The 20,022-nt window shown below is 33.6% G+C and overlaps 1 protein-coding gene across 1 annotated transcript in view; it reads left to right on the forward strand.

The window, feature by feature from the left end:
- The first annotated feature begins 751 nt into the window (after positions 1-751).
- LOC108577602 (cation-independent mannose-6-phosphate receptor) overlaps positions 752-20,022 on the forward strand; it is a 32,190-nt gene continuing 12,919 nt past the window's right edge. The window contains 13 exon segments of the mRNA XM_017940785.1: positions 752-830; positions 879-1,104; positions 1,190-1,344; positions 1,494-1,765; positions 1,876-2,029; positions 2,101-2,249; positions 2,317-2,432; positions 2,537-2,778; positions 2,893-3,096; positions 3,283-3,429; positions 3,432-3,608; positions 3,784-3,961; positions 4,052-4,128. Coding sequence (XP_017796274.1) covers positions 771-830; positions 879-1,104; positions 1,190-1,344; positions 1,494-1,765; positions 1,876-2,029; positions 2,101-2,249; positions 2,317-2,432; positions 2,537-2,778; positions 2,893-3,096; positions 3,283-3,429; positions 3,432-3,608; positions 3,784-3,961; positions 4,052-4,128 — 2,157 coding nt within the window. The 5' untranslated portion in view covers positions 752-770.

A 20,022-nucleotide genomic window follows, 5' to 3' on the forward strand; every position in this document is an offset into this window, starting at 1 on the left:
TAGTCAAGATTATTTTATATGCGTCACTACGGAACAAATGTCACTCAAAATATTTTAAGACAACTGCGCAAAATTTAAAACAAACATTGATTTATTAAATTCAAAACTGCTGTTAAGACTGTAGTGTTACTACCTATAATATCATGATTCTTCAATAATTATAATACATACAACGTTAGAATACATGCCGAAATTGCACTTTAAACTAGACATAATAAAATTCGTAATTATCTATGTGTAATATATGCATATAATGGTTAACGAATGCATTTTTAAACATTTGTTGACGCTATTAATTGGATAATTTATATTTTTCGCTATTTTTAGTTTATCCCTTATACATGTGTACATGTATGACGTAGATATATTTTTCTAAATATGTTACACTTAATCAGTAGTTTTGACCAATGACTTCAGATTTCGGTATATTAGCATAGTAAAGTTAATTACTAAGTAAATTGAAAAATTTAACATCATTGATTGGTTAATGTTCTGCACTAAAATCTGTTGTAGAGAAGTACATATGTACAACTTTTTTACCCACAGCCAAGAGATTTTTCAACTGTCATTTCCTTAAAGTTCTAAAGATATCCAATCTGAAATAAACGTTGTTTCATTCAGATAAAGTGGTTTGGATCTTTCGTATGCGTTTATCGTTTAACGATAATCGTCTGCTTATTGCAACGTGTACTTGCGAATAATATTGTTATGCATGTTAATACAGTACATATTTACAATGTGATTAATACACCATTGAATAGAGAAAAGAAATGTACAAGTTAAACATTTTATTATCCTTTTACTGTTTTGCAACTGTTGCTGTTTTTGCAGTATGTATTAAATCTACTATTAATATTCATTTTAATTATTAGTTTTAGGACACACCAGTGAATGATAATATTTGCATAATTCGTGAACCTGTTTTGAGTCTTTTTTCTTATAACTTTACAAGTCTCACAAATCCTATAAAAGATGTTAATGTAAATTATGAGTATTTGAATGAAACTATACGATTGCAACTATGCACTCCATTGAGAGAAAAGTGCAATGGGAAAGATGGATATGGAATTTGCTTAGTGAGAAACAAAGAAGAAATAGGAATAGGTTCTAATTTTTCTATATTTATCTAAAATCAACATTATCTTTCATTTATGAAAATAATTTTATTTTGTCTTATTTGATGTTATAGGAAAAATGCCTCCAAAAGTAGATGTAACCGGTGGAAGGATAATGTTTGTATTCACAGGTGATGATTGTACACCTAAAACTAAATATACTGTAAATATTATAATGAAATGTGATTATGAAGCTGGAAGCAATTCTTATCCTGAAATATTTGATTATGTAAGACTAATTATATCAGGAATGAAACATTTTTTATTATTATTATATTTTACAGCAAAACATATATACCTTTTAACAATATATGAAATTTTACATAGTACTATGTAATAAGTGAATTTTAAATTTATGTTTCATTATTAATATTTTAGGCATCAGAACAGTGTAATTTATATTTGTCATGGAAAAGTATTTTTGCTTGTGCACCTCCAAAACAAATAAATTGTACAGTAACAGATAATGGGTTCCATTATGATCTATCATCTTTAACCAGATATTCAGAAAACTATGTTATTCACACTGGTAATAATACATCTCCAAAAATTATATTAAATGTTTGCCATTCTGTGATATTTGAACACAATGCTCTGTGTCAAATGGAATCAGGAGCTTGTTTACAGGAGATTGTTTCTTCAAAAACTGAGTATGAATACTTTTGTTTTAATAATGTGATTCCTGTATATAATTTTTAATTAAAGCTAAATTAAATTAAATTATTAACATGTGAATATTACTAATAAAATTGTATTATAGATATGTAAATTTAGGTGATGTTAAACATTCACCATTTATAGAAGATGGGAAACTGAAACTTCAATATCAGGAAGGAGCTATTTGTAAAGTGAAAAATGAAACTACACCACATATTGGGACCACTATTTCTTTTATATGTGATTTTGAAGCTATAGTAAATATTATGATACAAATTATTTATTCAATTCTTACTTTTTCTATAAGTCTGTATTGTACATTTGTTAGGATACAGTTCCAGAATATGTAGGAAGTGAATCATGTGATTATCAACTAATATGGAAAACTGCAGCTGCTTGCAGTGTGGAATCTTTGCGTAATCATAGTGCAACAACTGCTGGCAAATGTACAGTGAATAATCCCCTTACAAATTTTACGTAAGATCAGATCAAATAATTCAATTAAATGTTATTATGGAGAAATTTATAAGAAATGATATTGCAGGTACAATTTGCAAACCTTGATGAACAAAGATTTTCATACCATAGCAAAGAATGGCACAGAATATAAATTTGGAATATGTAAGGCACCTGTGAATACAGGATGCACATCAGGAACAGGTTAGTCAAGTTATTTTATTTACAATTTTCTAATATGATCATACTATTCTTCAAATTACTAAAATTTCACATTATATTGGTCCATTTTTTGTTTTTATATCTAGGAGTTTGTCTTACAAAAAATAGTGTATCTATGGGAAAGGTTAACACAAATTTAATGTGGGAAGAGGGTGGCCCATATTTGAATTATACAGATGGAGACTTATGTGAAAATGGACAACGACGATATACAATTATTGCATTTTTATGCGGAGCAGAAGGATCTTCCGAGGAACCACTTGTTATGGAACAAAATTCTTGTCAGTTAATCATACATTGGAATACCAATTTGGTTTGTGAGAAAAGGGTAAGATAATGATTTGCACATTCAATTTTTATTCCATGAATGCTATTACTTCTTTGAATACCTTTTTCTTTAAAAAAAAAAATTCATACAGAATAGGAAATTTATATTTTGCAGGTAAAATGTGCTACAGATGACGATGAAGTGAATTTAAGTTCATTGATCAAATCTACTAGTAATTATATTATAAAGGTGAACAAAACTGAATTTCACATAAATGTATGTAGACCACTGGTCCCTGTACCAGGTTTAACATGTGCACATGGCAGTGCAGTTTGCAAAACTTCACTAAGTTCAGATAAAGAATATATAAATGAGGTTGTAAGTAACAATTATAAATTTGTTTACATAAAAATGTAGTAAAAAGATGGTAATTCCTGTTTTACAAATTTATATTATAATTTTGCTGCAATAAAAATACTACATATATGTATTTAAAAGTAACCAATTGCTGCGTTTAAATTAATTAAATAATAGTAAAACAAAATTGTTTACATTTGTTGGCAGAGTTTGGGTTTTCCAAAAGAGAGTCCTATAGTGAATAAAAATCATGAAACGGTGTTACGGTACCTAGGCGGATCAGTCTGCCCTGAAAATTCAAATAAATTAATTTCCTCGAATTTTACGTTCCCATGCCAGTATAATGATAAGGTAATTTATGATTTCCAGAACTTAAAAAATATGAAGACTGTACTTATATTTTTGAGTGGAAAACGAGCATAACATGTGGAGCTGTAATGGGAAATTGGACTCCACCTTGTACTATAAAGGAGCAGTGGCTTTCACATGAATGTAACCTTTCCTTGTTACATAAAGATAAAAAAATATACTACGTAAGTCTCTTAATGTTTAATAACTTATTTTTGTAAATGCATTTGATGAAATGTATATCATATACTGTTCATATTATAAGATAGTATTCTTCAACATAAAATATTTATCTCGCGGTTTAAGATAATATAATTTTAAATATGCCTGTAATGCTTTAAAAAATTCACGGATCTACAGGTAAAGAACAAGCAAGGTAAAGAATATAGTATAAGTATATGTGGAGGAGAAAAGATTTGCAATGGTTCTGCAGTATGCCAAGGAAATAATGGTTATGGATCACTGACAAATGTAATTTTTGATTATGGCAGAAATGTTATAAAACTTAAATACTCTAATGGTGGTAAATGTATAGATAGTAAGTATATAATACATGTATAAGGTATCCTTTTCCAATAGTAGAAAGTTATATAATAGATTTTATTCAATTTTTTTATCGTTTAACCAGGTAAAACATCCTACACATCTGAAGTACGATTTATATGTAACGAGTCTGTAGGAATCGGAACTCCAAAGCTGTTATGGGTAAGTAAAAGCAATTTTTATTTTAATACAATCAGTAGCTTCATTCATTTATTATTACTCATTGTACTGTCAATATTTAAATATATAATAAATCATAAAAAATTGGTATTGAACTTTAATAATCAGGAAACAACAGGAACAGTTGTTCCATTATTCGTATGATTAGTATTTTCAGTCTAAAAACCAATTTTATGGATCTCTTTGTGTTTATGTTTCGTATATATGAAATAAAATATATGTTATAATATAATTAAAAATGAGAAATATGTAACTATACAAATGTACACAATATGTTTAAACGATTGTATGAATATTTATTTCTCAGGTACTCACTTAGTTTCTTATAATAAACTTATATTAATAATGAAGTACAATACAGTAAAAAATCATTAATGGCGAAATTAACATTTTATAATGAGATTCTTTATTTATTTTTCCAGTCGAAATTTTGAATTACTATCATTATGATTCTTTATTAACACTTATAACAATTTATTTTTTATTTTTAACAATAGCTATAAAAAAATTACCGTGCTCATAAAATTGAGCAATAAAATAATAGTTATATAGCATACCTATGTACAACATACGTTTGTATGTGTTCTTAAGCTTATGTGAAAACGCAAATGGTAACGCAAATTGAATCGCACTGACAATCTATTAGTGCTTACATATGTATGTATACATATGAATGATGAAAAAGGGTACAAAGTATACATACATAAAGCACATTAAATGGAAACAAACTCTATATGATAAAGATGATTTTGGAAATGTTTGACACAAGATTGATTCTATTTCTATGATAATTATCTACTTTTATAGTAATGGCAACACATTCCAAGTTAAAATCCATACAAAATTACAAAAAATACCTATTTACAGTGATTTATAACTTTTCTAAACCTAAGTTTGTTCAGTCGTATGTAATTTGTCTTCAACATTCACTTATATTGATACTTAAAGGTCCATTAAACAAATTTATAAATCTAAGTATGAGATGAATTGTCTTTATAAAATAAATATAATAAAGAATTCCTGGCGTTGCACTGCATATCAACAAGTATTTGTCGATACTTTCAGAAAAACATGGGTGTGTAGACTAATCAAAATTTTGAGAATTATACAAGCAAGTTAGTTCATGCACTAATTATCAAAATATTTTGGGTAAGTTCGATATATCCCAAATTCTTTATAAATACATTTGCAAGTGTTAACTATATTTTACCTAACATACATCTTTTTATTCGAAAATAATCAATCTCCTTTTTAATAAAATCATAGTAAAATTCAATTGTTTATAGTTATTCAGACATGTGCTAAAAACCAAAAATTTATGAGTCTTTTCTTTATAAAAAAAAATGAAATCTGGAAACTGTTACGTATATCCTTGAATGCATTTCATACGGGAGTACATTGTATCTTATTGATCAAATTATGTTTTATTAATTCTTCAGACGGAAACATAAGTTTAGTATTGCTGTCTGGAGAGGGCAGCTTTTCTAAATTTTCTTTCTTTTCTCCGTTATTCTCGTCACATATAAATACTTTAAGACTATCTGCTGGCGGAGTGCTTGCCGCAGGTGGTGTCTCAGGAACGCCAACCGGGTAGATCAATTCTTTCTTCTCGCCATGAAGTTGTATACACGGTTGATGCTTTTCGAAGATCTTCCTTCTGATGGTATTCTTTGTAAATTCTGGAGGATGCGGTAGCGCGTATCGTAATTTATCCCAGAACCAAGGATCGCCCCATTTTACATATGTGTTCATGCTCAAATAAGCTTTAAGTTCTGGATCTAAATCGTCGGTGGGACCAATTTCACCGTACAAAATTAAGATAACTCTTGCTCTGCCTTCGCTGAGCGCTTGACTATGCGCCGCTCTGAACTCCATTCGTCCCCAAACACTCTCGAGAAAGTTAGGTGACAAAACCACTATTGTTCGCCTGGAATTGTCAACGGAACGCGCGATCTGATTTGGTATCCATTCTCCAGCAAGCCAATCACGAAAATGCAGGCACAGTTTGAACGGTCTGGGGCCACGTTCTAGCTTTGGTACTAATTCGTTCACGACAAAGTCCTCGTCTCTGTGCGAATAACTTATGAACGCGTCGTACAGTTTGTCTTTATCTAGTTCATCTTCTGTTACTAACCACAAGCAGAACTGATGCGCGTATAACCAAACCTTAATTTCCCGTTGATACCTATAGTACAGAGCCGCTAGCAAACCTATTATCAGTCCAATAATAGCTATGGCTAGGCTAATTCCTACGATCAGTATGGTATCTGCAGGACACAGGTCTGTCGCTATCATCTTCAACATTGGAACGTTCTTGCCCTGGCACGTGATCAGCAAAGAACTAGGTATTTCTATGACTTTGGTTTGAATGAAATTAAGAAAATCTATCGCACTGCAATCGCATTTCCATGGATTCTCGTGTAGCGTCAGCGTCATTAAAGAGCTAGAATTGTCCATGAAATGCAAAGCATCCGAGTTCAGTTTGCTGATGTTATTATTGTGCAGCTCCAAGGTCTGAAACATTATCGGTTTATCAACACACTTATTCATTCTAAACTTGTGTTCGAGATAATACGATGATATTTAGTCAATGTTCATGCGAACAGAAGTATTTCAAATACTAATCGATTAATTTAAACGTATTAAAACGGGAAAGCTGTCGTGTGTACAACGATCTTCAAAGAAGAAAGATTTCTATTTAAATACAAACCTCGATATTCAATGGTAATTCGTCCACAGATATGTCATAGATATTGTTGTTCGATAACAACAATTTGGATATCGGTACATTGTTCAAGCCAATATCAGCCAAAGGCGACATTCTGGTCAATTTGTTGCCCGCGAAATTTAATTCGAGTCGATGCTGCGGCAATGTTCGAATATTTTCCGGCACGCTTGTTAAATTTCTGTTCGAACAATCGACCAGGAACGCCTTGTCGTTACGTTTTATCCAACAATCGCAATTCTTCGGGCATACGTCGAATTCTTGACATCTTAGCGTTTTCGACTTCAAGTTCGCCACAGCGATCTCTGCCAGCGTCTCGGGAGATCGACACATCAAGTTACCGATTATTATATGAAAATAGTTTTGAACGTTGTGGTGCATTCTTCCTTCCAAGTAACGGAGAAAGTCGTATATATCGCAATCGCAAACTATGGGATTATTTTCGACTAATATTATCACGTCACGAGCAGTGTGCTGGTACTTGGCTACCTCCTCAGCTCTGTTTAAGTAGATGTGCGATATCTGATTGTGCGTCAGATCTACTTTAATATTGTTCGATAGAAATTGCAGATCTTCGGTCTGAAACAGAGTTGCAAAATAGAAGAAGTTACGAAAGTTATCGACAAAACTACCACGTGAGGTATTGTGTGCGTTTCATATGAATGAGTGCTTGGAAAACAGAAGCTTGTGAAATATTTCATTAAAGACTGTTTTACAATAAAGTATCACAATTGTTTTAACAAAACTTTTTAAGAAACTTTCAGTTCTGCTTCGTATGAAAGAACAGTTGTACGGGAAAAATACCCGTTGGAGAAGGTGTGAATTTGCTATTGAATTGTTAACTTATTTGTAAGCAAAGTATGAAATTACACCATCGAATGTAAAAAGTGTAAAACAGTTTGTTAAAATAGTTCACCAACTAATTTTAGCGGAAGATTCATTATTTTCTTGTGATATTTCATGGATATTTTCAACTTACCGATATGTTCGGTATCTTGTTAAACTTGAGATCTAATACTCGCAACTTCAAGCTGCTTATGATCCAATCGCCAAATATCTCCGAGATATTGTTATTCGCCAGATACAATTCTTCTAGAGAGGTGCAGCCGTGGAATGGTGATTTTCTCCCATACTCGTCTTGGTAGAAGGACAACGAATTGTTAAATGTTAGTTGATTGTTAGAGAAAAATGCAACTCGCAGGTTGGTCAAGGAATTAAAGCTCGTATCTTCTATCGTTTTCAACTGATTCTCCTGCATGTCCAAAATTTGCAACGATCTTAAATCGCTAAAGAGACGTCTGAAATATCGAAGAAGAAAACATTCAATACCAGAATTTCATTCGACGTGAATTTTTATAAACTGAAAATCGCCTATTCTATACAGCGCGTTTATTTCAAGAATATGAAAATAGAAAGCTTCAAAATATCCTTTCAATTACAAACGAACTTGCCAATGTAATATCTAAGTTCATTCTAATTCCTTCGAAATTAACGTTTCGTCGTTATTCAACAAAGATTGTTGTGAACATTTTCCAGCAAGATTAAAAAAAAACAAGCAAACTTACCTAGATATCGAAGTAAGATGATTTTTGGACAAGTTCAGCTTAACCAGACGATTCAAATACGAGAAAACTTCGTCAGGCAGCGACGTTAGTTCATTCAGGTGGAGATCTAACATCGACAAATTGATCAAATCCTTGAAAAGATCCTTAGGTAGGGACTCGATGTAATTCCTCGCTAAACTAACGTTCTTCAGCGAAACTGAGCCGCGAAACAGATCACTCGGCACTCTGATCAAACCGTTGCTCTTCAATTGTACAGCTTCGAGATTTGTTAAATTCGCGAACAATCCTCGCGGTAGCTCCGTCATGTTCCTTTTGTTACCGTACATGTTCACGTTCTTCAGATTCACGTTGTGCCGCAGCAAACCTTCCGGCAACGATGAGAAGTTATTCCAGAACAGATTCAACGCTTCCAATTCTTCCAGTTTCGCGAAGACGTCTTCGGGCAGGGTGGTTAACTCGTTCGAGTTCAAGTCCAGCGAATGCAAAGAGGCGAGCTTGTGGAACATGCCAGACTCGAGTTTCGTGAACTTGTTCCTCCACAAGTTCAGGAATTGTAACTTCGTTAGCGGATCGAACGTACCCAGTTCGACGTCCTCCATCATGTTGTTACCTAACTCGAGCACTTCTAGCTCCGGTACATTGTCGAAGATTCCAGGGGACAGACGTACGTTATTCTCTCGCAAATCGAGCCATGCCAAATTCGGCAAATCTGCGAACAAGTCGCTGCTGAGGTTCGTCAAACTGTTGCTGGACAATATCAAACGCTGCAATCCAGGGAAATCCTGCAGGTGTTTTCTAGTCAAGGTGGTGCTCAGGTTACCGAACGATTGAAATATCAGCTTTTTCACGTTTCTCGCCCCGAGATTGTACGCGATTTCCCCTAAGCTCGAGTTTGTCGGCAGATTGCACATCCGGAAGTACATAGACTCTATGTCGCCCGTGGGCAGTAAATTGGTCAGGTGGAAGTCGGACCATCGTGGAGTGTTGAGACATTGTATCTGAATAAATAGAGACGTATTTTTGGTCAATTGAAGGATATTTGTAACTTCGGAGAATTTTAATTATAGCAGCTTATTTCGGCTTCACTGCTGTGAGATGGACACTTCACTTTCCCTAGCTCTCACTCTCATTCTCTGCTCGCTATGCTAGTCTTTCAACAAGGCAGAATTTTTTTTTTTATCTTTGTAGAAAACACTGAATTTATTTGAAAATTGTTGGTTTATTTATTCAATCATATATGGAAAAGAATATCCGATAAAAGGCCTACTACGAGTTTTTCTACACACCTATCGTTCTTTTATCAAAATTTTGCTGTAACATTTTCGCATAATTGCAACTCCGTGTCTTCAGTAGCGCTCGGTTTATTCACGTAGATCATCTTCTCTTTCATGTAGCCTTAAAGGAAGAAGCGGTCAATTTCGCGGCCAATTTGCATACGTTTGCATAAATTTGCCAATGTTTACCGACCAGAGATTTCAAAAACAAAACAGCATTCAGTTCGAGAATTAAAAGATATAAGCTCACGAAAAAAATCCCACCTTAATGAAAGGCCTTTAACCCTTTTCAAAATTTGCTTTGCAAGAGGTTCAGATAGGATGTAACATGGTAAAGGTCAGGAAAAGAATGCATTCGTAGTTGGTTGATGAAAAAATAAAAACATTTCCACGTTATTCACAAATAATTTAAGTTATAAAAAAAAGTTTCCACATTTTTACCACATTTCAGTAACCACTCAAAGGGTTAATATACTTGTACCCATATATGAGCCACTGAGAAGCCAAAGTGACCAACTCCGTCAAATTAAACTTATTAAATTTCTTTTATTTACGAAGAATTAACCACCAAGCATGTGCTTTGATACTGAAATTAGAAGAATATCAAAAAGTGAAGTTAATCATTCTGGCTTCTAAGTTGTTCATAAAGTAACCCTAAATATATATTTATTTTCTCTGAACATATCTATACATCACATGCATATTTATGCTCAAGTTTTGTTCGTTTAAGAGAATTTTAGTTTTATTACAAATTGAAGATAGATTGTGGAATAATGTTTGATAGTATCGTACTAAGGGGTTGATTTTTCTGCAGAAACATCAGGGTTCGGTTAATTACTGTTCCTTCGTAACGAGTAAGGTAGATTATCCCGTGTAGAGTGTTGCCACGTTACGCAATAGAAAGTGAAAGTCTCGGCTGCTTAATGCGGATGAAAATTGAGGAGTGAAGCATGTAACTGCATTGAAATATTTCTACACTCTATTTAAGAAATCATTTTTTCTCAACTGGTAGTCATTTTATCAATTAAATTTCATTAACAAAAACATACAAGTTCTTATAAATTTTACTACGTACGAAGATTTATTATTTCATAAATATTCCTTAGAGTAATTTGACAAAAATAAGAAACGTTGGTTCGAAGTAATTCATTCACGCACAATACTCCACGCTTAATCCGAAGGATATAAAATTACCGAATCGATTACTTCAAACCATCAGATGTCTCTTATTTCTGTAATTGAATGACCTAACCACGCTTCGCTCAGTTTCTCGTTTTCAACGTTTATAATCCATAGATTAATAACGAGAAACTGAATAAAGCACCGTTTCTAAATCGTTCAACCATAAACCGTGAAACAATAGAAAACCAAACAAGGTATCAGCGCACAAGCGTGCAGAAAAGCACTGCGCAACAAGAACCGAGGAAAGAAATCTTTTCCCTTTGCAATAGAAAATCTGCTGAAAAATACGCGAAGAGCTATTCTTTAACCCTTTCACTGCTATCGGCGCCTTAAAAATTTCGTCGCATTCTACTATTGCGGCCTTTTGGCGCACTCCCGTATTAATTCAAACCTTAATTCCATCCGCTGTACTCTTCCACGTTAATTAGATAAAACACGCTAAAAGATAAAATATCCCGGCCGTTGTGGAACATCTGAATCTGCCCATGTAGCGCGTTGTGTACTAAAATTTGCCGCAGCGAAAGGGTTAAGAACTTATTTTTTTTTTCACATAGAGCTTACGAATTGACACGTGGTCTGCAAGTACCGAAAACAAACGATAACGTGCAGGGAGAGAGAGACGTTTTTGTTCCATCGGTCGACTGACTCTCTTTTAAAAAGCATGAATGAGTCACTGCTGCCTACCTGAATATAATTGTGCGGCTGAACATTCACGATGAAGGCCGAATCGTTCTCTGTGGGACAGTGTATCTCAATGTCCCCGTTAATACTTGGTTGGCAGCTGCAGGTTCCTTGCGGCGGGCATTGAATATCGAAGGCGTTACAACACGTCACAACGACGATCCAAAGAAGCACGATCGAACATCGCCAAGATGTTCTCGTCATTCTGCAGTGTCTGTACCGTCGACGTACGCTGCGAACAGAGAAATTGCTCATTTTTCTTTCTTTCTTCCGTGAAATCTTGCCCAGGCTTCGCTGTCACCGAGGACACTTCGCTCGAGAAGCTTTTCATACGGTGAAACACCGAATCGGAAACGGTGGTATGACCAATCAGATAAACGCGGTAACTTCCTCGTACAACGATAAGAACGCTCGAAGCTTAGATCGCCAAAGTATTTACACAAACGAATAGATAAACTCTTCTGCCCTTTCTATGAGAATTCTTCGCACGGAGGCGCGGAACAGCTCGCGAAGGGTTGAATAATTTAACCCGTTCGCGCAGAATAACGAGTTAAGACTTGGGTCGAGCATTATTAAAGCCGAAATGTGCAGTAACGCGTCGCATCACTTTTCAAACGTATTTTGTTCGTAATAGTACGGCTGAAAATGACAGTAAAAATGAAGATTGTTCTAGTGAAATGAATTAGAACATTTTCCAGGCATTTTGAGGTAATTAGAATATTTTTCGAACGAGTCTACGTGGATCAAAGGTAAATTCAAACGGAAGATCTTTCTCTTCGTGTACTATTTTCATCAAAATTACCGGAGAATCTTTACTCATTTTTATTAATGTTTCACAAGTGAATCGACTATTGTTTGATCGTTTTGATGATTTTAGTTTTGTGTTTAGATACGTAAAAAGTATAAGATTTACTAGATTTACTTGGGCAGGGTAAATCTTCGATTAAAATGTAGTTGATGATATGGGAAAAAGTGCTACTCCTGTTTCGCCAACTGTATTTCCTCGTTTAAAGGGCCAATGATGGATTAGGTGGAATAACTTTCTTCTTTCTGTTCGTGGTAACAGTACTTACCGCCACGTGTTGCGTACGAATGATAATTCGTAAGCTTCTTCCGGCGTTTAAGTTAATCTATTATTTGGATTAATCTCTCGAGAGATTTTGATATCGAAGTTTCTTACCGGCGAATAGAATTCGATTTGAAAGGTACTCGCATTTCCTATGATTTTTGTAATTTTAGTGTTATAGCTCGAAGATGATACTTGGAGCATAATTTTATAAAGTTAAACAATGTTACGAATTAATTTCTTTTGTATACAGTATAATATACAGATCGTCGAATGGTAAATCATTTATCAGGAAACTGGTGAAACAAGCTTTGCTAAATCCTTTTATCGTTTGAAAAATCATGATTATTCGTTGTTTTCAGTAGAAAGCTATGTAACTGTTAGGGTCACCGTTTCGACTTTTCAATTACACATTCTAATACTCAAACTATAAAATTATCTTCGCTTAAATAATCGACTGTATTTGTTGAAATTAAATAAATCACTCTTATCTAACTTTTTACGATTCACTTTCTTCCATATTTCTCCCCCTCACTTCACGTTTAGATTTATCTTGTTTAACAGAAGTTTCTCAAACGCGCTTGTTATTCCCAGAAAGAATAATAACGCATAATCGTTAAAATAACCGAACAGAAGCACGCTCTTTATTTCTTATTGGATTTCGGAGAAATTGCTATGTTTTTAACTCTCCCACACTATCTCGATTGCATGAGTCATTCCGTATCGTAACTTTTATAACATTCTACATCGAGTAATCTGTTCAAGTTTCTTATAACTTGCCAATTTCAAGTGAGAACAGATCGGAGAACATCGAAAACATCTTATTCACTCTCGACATATCGCAGAATAATATCTAAAAGTGTGTTTCTAATTTATTTAGCGAAAGTAGCATAAACGATAATTACTAAAGAAAATTTCACCAAGTATAAAATAGAAAAAACAATTAATAATCACGATCTTAGAAGAAGCTGTTACATTTATTTTACAATCCTGCTTTTCACATAAACACGCTAATTAAACAATTCTTAATTTCGATATTTTTAAAAATTTCATTTCTTTCGTAACCACACGATAACATTCTGAAACGTTCAGTTTCCGAAATTGTCACCGTTCAAAGATGCACATCCCGTCGCTTCCAAGTATTCTTCAATGTATTCAAATCTGAATCGAATGTATCTGATTACAATTAGATCACATATACAACTACGGTGTTTGTCATTCGACCAAAGAATAAGATTCAAGCCTGAACGACTTCACAATGTATGTACGATCTATTGCTACGATCAATTTCCAATTAGGAATGGATCGCTCGCCGTCCAATTCTCTCTCTCTCTCTCTCTCTCTCTTTCTCGAGATTCGAACGAAAGAAGAGAAAAATGCCACCGATCGTCTGGGGCAAATGGAATGTCGAAGGACCATGCCTGTCACGTATCAAATCCTTCGCAATTCTATTCTACGCAACGTATATCCGGGCTAACGACCCATGTACGCGGCGTTTGCTCGAAACGAGACACGCCTCGTCGCACGACTCATTGCAGGATGCGTAATGCATACGTGTATGCATGTGAACGAGCTTTCGCGGAGGTCAAACGTGATAGGAAAATGGTTAAAAAAAAAAATGGTTAAAAGTTGAATAACATCGGAATCTTGTAATCACAGTGTTTTTTTTATCGAGTTGCTTAAAACCTGTTCGCTACTTCTTCGGGTATGAAGAAAAGAAGGGAAACAGTTTTATCTGTTTCCCGGTTCTTCTGTTACTTCTTCAGTATCGTCGTGTGGAAGGTAATGAGAATAATTGGAGAATTGAAATTTTGGTAAATGAGTGAAAGATGAACAGTTTCTAAGACAGTGATTATTCATGTGTTTATATTTTATCTGTTCTTTCGTATATTTCTTTCAGTAACGATGTCCGGGTCGCGCAATGCTCGTTACTTAATTACCGAACTCACACTTCGAGTTACGGAGTGTGAATATTAAGGACTACGAAGACTTAGATTTGTACAACTATTTTATTTACGAGAAGTGTGATAACTGGCTACCAAAGACTCGTGTTTTTGCTTTTATCAACTAGGCCAGTTTCTGATTGGTGGAATGTTTCCTGTGCGAGTGTAATCGCTGGTTTCTATTGGTCGGCGTTGCTTGGGTGAGATCCAAGGGAAAGGGTTTGGCTATTAACACGTTTTGGGGGTTTTTCCTAGGATTTGTCCAGTAATTTTTCCACCGCGGGGGTAGAAATGCGACTGAACAATTTTATCACGATAATCCGCGGGTTCGTCGCGTTTTCTTGCGATGCAAAAAATGGGAATAATTGAAGTACAGATGCTCTAAAAAATTTGGCGACAGCAAATCAATTGAAATTTTCCCTGAACGAGTGACAAGTTTCTAAGATCGTGATTATTCATTTTTTTTGCATTTTATATCTGGTGACATTTTCTTTGTAACTATCATTTACGCTACTTTCGTTAAATGAAGAAAAACTATGCTTTCTTTTCGTCGGAATCTCTTTGTACCGTATAAAGATCTGTTGAATCGATTTTAATACCACAATAAGATTCCTTCGCGAAACATTTTCCTTCTATCATTCGTCACAGCCTTTCTCTTCAAATAAACTTAATTACTCGACTAATAACGCAAAGCTGTTAACTCCGTATTTCATTCAATTTAACACGAGATAATGAATTAACTCCCCATCACTCCGGGTTCCTTCTTTAAATACAAAATTCTCGTTTCCTGGAAACAATTGTGACAGCTGATAACAGGCCTCGATGACTCAAAGAAAAATAACAACGAAATTATCGATGCTTCTACTATATGTATTTCTCGTAGAGCAAAACTTCAACTCTGTTTTGCGGTATGTAAATGTTACGTCGGAGGAAGTACAATTTTCTTCCGTGATTGGCGGGCGATTATTACTTGAAAATACTACGAATTCCACGACTCTCGTGAAATAACGCGTTAATTAAATTTTTCAAATATTAAATCGCACGAACGTTATCACACCGCAGTTGCTTATGTTTATCAAGGAAATTGTCTAATTTCCGAAATACGAATTCGAAGGGGAAGACGAAATCGAAGTTTTGACAATTTTTGATAAATGTTAAGTAGGCATGGATCGATCGATGATCTGGCAGATTTCTGATTTCACAGCCGTTCCGTCATCCAGTAATCTCACCTTACTCCTTATCCTTCTGTTTCCCCTTCCCCTTTAATCACCTGTATCATATCTCGTTTCGTCGGACTTTTACAAGTGAAGCTAAATTTAGAAAAATTAACTATATTCGGCTGTGCGAGAAACACACGTTGCAGGGTGAATTCGTTGTTACGCAATTGGTAGAATTAGGTCAGCGCATAAACATACCGAATGCAGTATATTAGATGTAGAAACGAAGTCTTTCCAATTGGATAATCGCATAATTGATTCGACGCGACCGAGTTTCTATCGCGATGATGTTCGCAAGGCTGCTAGAAAAATGGCAAAAGGCCACTGACAATAGCGGAACTTATTTTGATTCTTCATCTGTTTTCCTTCTTTTCAAATAGAACTCTGACTGTGTGCCCTAAAGTTAGAAAAAATTCATTTCTAATTATCCAATTGAATTTGATATGAAGTAAAACGAAGACGATAAAAATATTCTGTAGCCGAGGATTTTGCGAATGTTAAATCCTCGAATGTAGAAGTCTTAAATTACGATTTAATACAAGAATTGAGGAGAACGGGGGAAAAATAACAAAATCTTATTTACCATTGGGTACTCGTGGAAAATTAAGATAATTTTTAGCGAATACCAATGCATAGCTTTGGCAGAAAAACCGCAAAGGTTAAGCTAAATTGATTCAGCAATACATTAGTATGCAATTTCCTCTTTCGCATTGCTCGTGTCGCAGCTCGCCAGATACAAGCAACACAGAAAAACCCATAAAACAAAGTGTAAAATAGTGACGAGTAATACTTAGAAATTAATACGATGTACCATTCTCTTCTAATTTTCTTCACGTTGAATACGAACTGTTGTGAAGTTCTGCTTAAAAATGACACCTATTTTGCATATTTTTATATATATCAATATATATATGAATCTCACTATTACTTTTTTTTTCTTACTTATCGTAAGCTTCGTTTAAAATTACACATACATTTTCATTTAATACGATCAATATTAACCCCTTAACCTATAACAACGTGTCAGGCTCGTAGCAAAGGTTCTGGTCAAGATGTGAGAAAAATAGTTCTAATTCGTAAGGCTGAGGATTGTTAAGTTGTAATTAATCTGTATTAGATTAAACAGTAAAATGGCTGACGCTTAGATGCATAGTTAGAAAAGAAATGTCAAGGTTTTGTGTTTGATAATCATCAGACTTATATTGGAGCTACAGTTAGAGCTAAAATGCAAATTTATTTCAAATTCGATCTTTCTTTTGTCACATCTTAACCATAATCTGCACCACGAGTGTAACTCGTCGTTATAAGACAAGGGATTAAATTAACGAATTTCATTTCTATAGCAGCATTATACTATAGCAGGATTTAACTATAGCAGCATGAACAATAGAGATTTGTAGATATTTTGCCAATTGGCTCGTGTCTTCTTTACTTAACAATACGTACAGATGCCACAGAGGCCTTAGAATCTGTTTTTATTGCGTGACAAGGGAACATCCCGAAGTGATAATCACCGGTTTTGATGAAATTTCGGTATGGTATGAAGGGGTGAAAATTGCCTTCGTTATTCATATTGGTAATATTTTTATTATATTATAAATTTATAATATAATTTTTTAAATTGTAATTTTACAATACAATAATATTATGAATATGAATAATATAAACACCATACTATGAATATTGAAAATATTAATTTTTACTAAGTGTCTGGATATTTGTGTAACAGTAATTGGATATAATTTCGAATAGTCTGTATGACAATGCCACATACGAAAATGCATGAAATCGTACGTACGTCATCCTAAAGTACACTAAATGACGTTTCATAACGAAAAAACATCGATCCAATCCTTTCAATAATTAACTTACAATAATTTCTATAAAAATTTTATAATACTTATTATAAAATAATTTACAAATAACCGAAATACGTTACTAGAAAGGCAAGCTTGTGTGGTGTCCGAATATTTTTGGAAGTAACTATATATCCCTAGCATGCGCGTATAGCAACTTAAAGTTCAAATAAAATCACACGATGTGTCATTTATAGAATTATATTGTAATTACTGCGACGCTGTTAAAGAGCAATTAGAACGCATAACTGAAACATTTTCGAAACGCAAGAGTAGGTCAGTACATTTAAAACCGCTAGTTTTCCGCAGTTTTCGAACATAACGACATATGCTTGTGCTTAAGATCTGCCTAATGACCCACTTTTCTCAGTTTTAAGTACACCGATAAACATTTTTTCAAATATGTTCCCGCACGTGTAAATACGCGCCACATTTGTTTTCAAGTCAAGTGCACAGGTAAGGATTTGCGAAAAGATTTTTAATTCAAAATTCAGACACGAACATTTTGATATTTTTTTTCTTCTAAGAAATCTGGAGAAGCTACGGGGATAACAAACATACAGTATCTAATGATTATGTATTTTATTATTTTGCGATCACTATGACGCGGTATTATGAGGAGAGAATATATATATAATCATGACCTCTCGATCAAAAGATTTGTAATCTGCTTTTCGATTTACTAGTATCGTTATGCAACACGAAAATTAGTGCGCTTTGTTTGTAATGTATTCAACTTTATGTCAATACTGTTTAAAAAGATGCTAGAATATTTTTGTACGAATGGAAGTTTATGTTTCGGTAATATTTTTACTATGCATTTCACACTTGTTTTAGCGTGACAGAAAAATAAGTACCAGATATCAGACGAAGCGAAATATTTTTATATTCGGGAGTTTTCAGTGTTAGAAAAATTTAGAGAACGTATGTTTACACGTGTAATTCTTTTAAATGTTAATTTTAAAAACATTAGAATTATTAAAAACATGTACAGTTATCAATTTACAAGATTCGATGGATATACTCAATATCTTACTCAACCTTTCATTCGATAAAAATACTCATATGGTTACAAAATCAAGTTAACAAAATCGCCAAAATTGCTTTAATTTTCATAGATCTGCAAAAAAGCTTACATTTGACATGTATTAAGTCTATGCAAAAGTTTTCATCGCTTGTAAATCGATGACACTAAAAGTCACTATATGTTCTTCTTATTTAAATTTCTACAGTTGGTATTTATGACAATAGTACTGTTAATTCAATATAGTATTATATTATTATTTTGATAACGACTAATTATAGATACAATTAAAAAAGTGTATCCGTATTATATTACATAGGTATAGCATTAAAACTATATTATTATTATTATTATTTTTATAACGACTAATTACAAATAAATTCCCCAGAAAAATACGATAGAAACTTTTGCATAGACTTAATAACTACAGCAACGCAATTTAGAAAAATTCAATCGAAATAAAAATCCAATGTAAATAATTCGAATTAGCTCCTCTTCAAATTACACACAGTGTACACAGGAGTCACGAATATAAACGATGCACCTAACCTAACCACGTTGCATTCAATACTACATACTTGTTTTTTTAAATGATGTTTCACGAACAAACAGACGATTATAATTTCCAACAAGCGCCGGACAAATTCTGCTTTTGCATGTTTATATACAGTTATTCCATGATTCTTTGAATTGATAACTGTGATAACTTCCATCCAGATAATCGCGACAAGGATCGTACACGCTTTTCACAGGTCTATTAGTTGCAAGCGTATTATGTACACGGATAGAGACAATGTCGATTTAGCGAGACCAAGGACGTATGGCATTCTCTTTGCTTTTGTACGCTTCTTCGTGAAACCTGTTGAGGTTGCTTACGTCTTCACGTACCGAAGAAAAAAAATAAAAATAGAATTCTACCCGACGGAGTGGACGTTTATTTATTTTCTTTTTCTTTTTTTTTGTAAAGAAATCAATACGCGTAATAAAATTAAAATTCGAAAGTTTGTGTTTAACCTTTTCGTAACCGAATTATCTATTTCAATAATTTCTTATTTACCGATAAATCGTAGTGTCTTGGAAGTAAATCTGTTTAAAGTGTGAAATACAAAATGAAGGAAAACGAGGAAAACGAATAGCATTTGTTGAAAAGAGATATCTTAATTGAACGCAACACTCATCATTATATAAGTAATTGATAATAATGCTTTTTGATTAGTCTAGTAATTTTAGCATTATTTTTTAAACCGTGTATTGTAGCCTTCTGGATATTAAAATATCTGAAAAGTGTTTTAGTTTGTTGTTAAAATACAGTTTTGTGTAATGTTCTATAATTTAGTTATAAT

This window comes from Habropoda laboriosa, unplaced genomic scaffold (assembly GCF_001263275.1).
Source record: "Habropoda laboriosa isolate 0110345459 unplaced genomic scaffold, ASM126327v1 scaffold578, whole genome shotgun sequence".
NCBI classification, from domain to species: Eukaryota; Metazoa; Arthropoda; class Insecta; order Hymenoptera; family Apidae; genus Habropoda; species Habropoda laboriosa.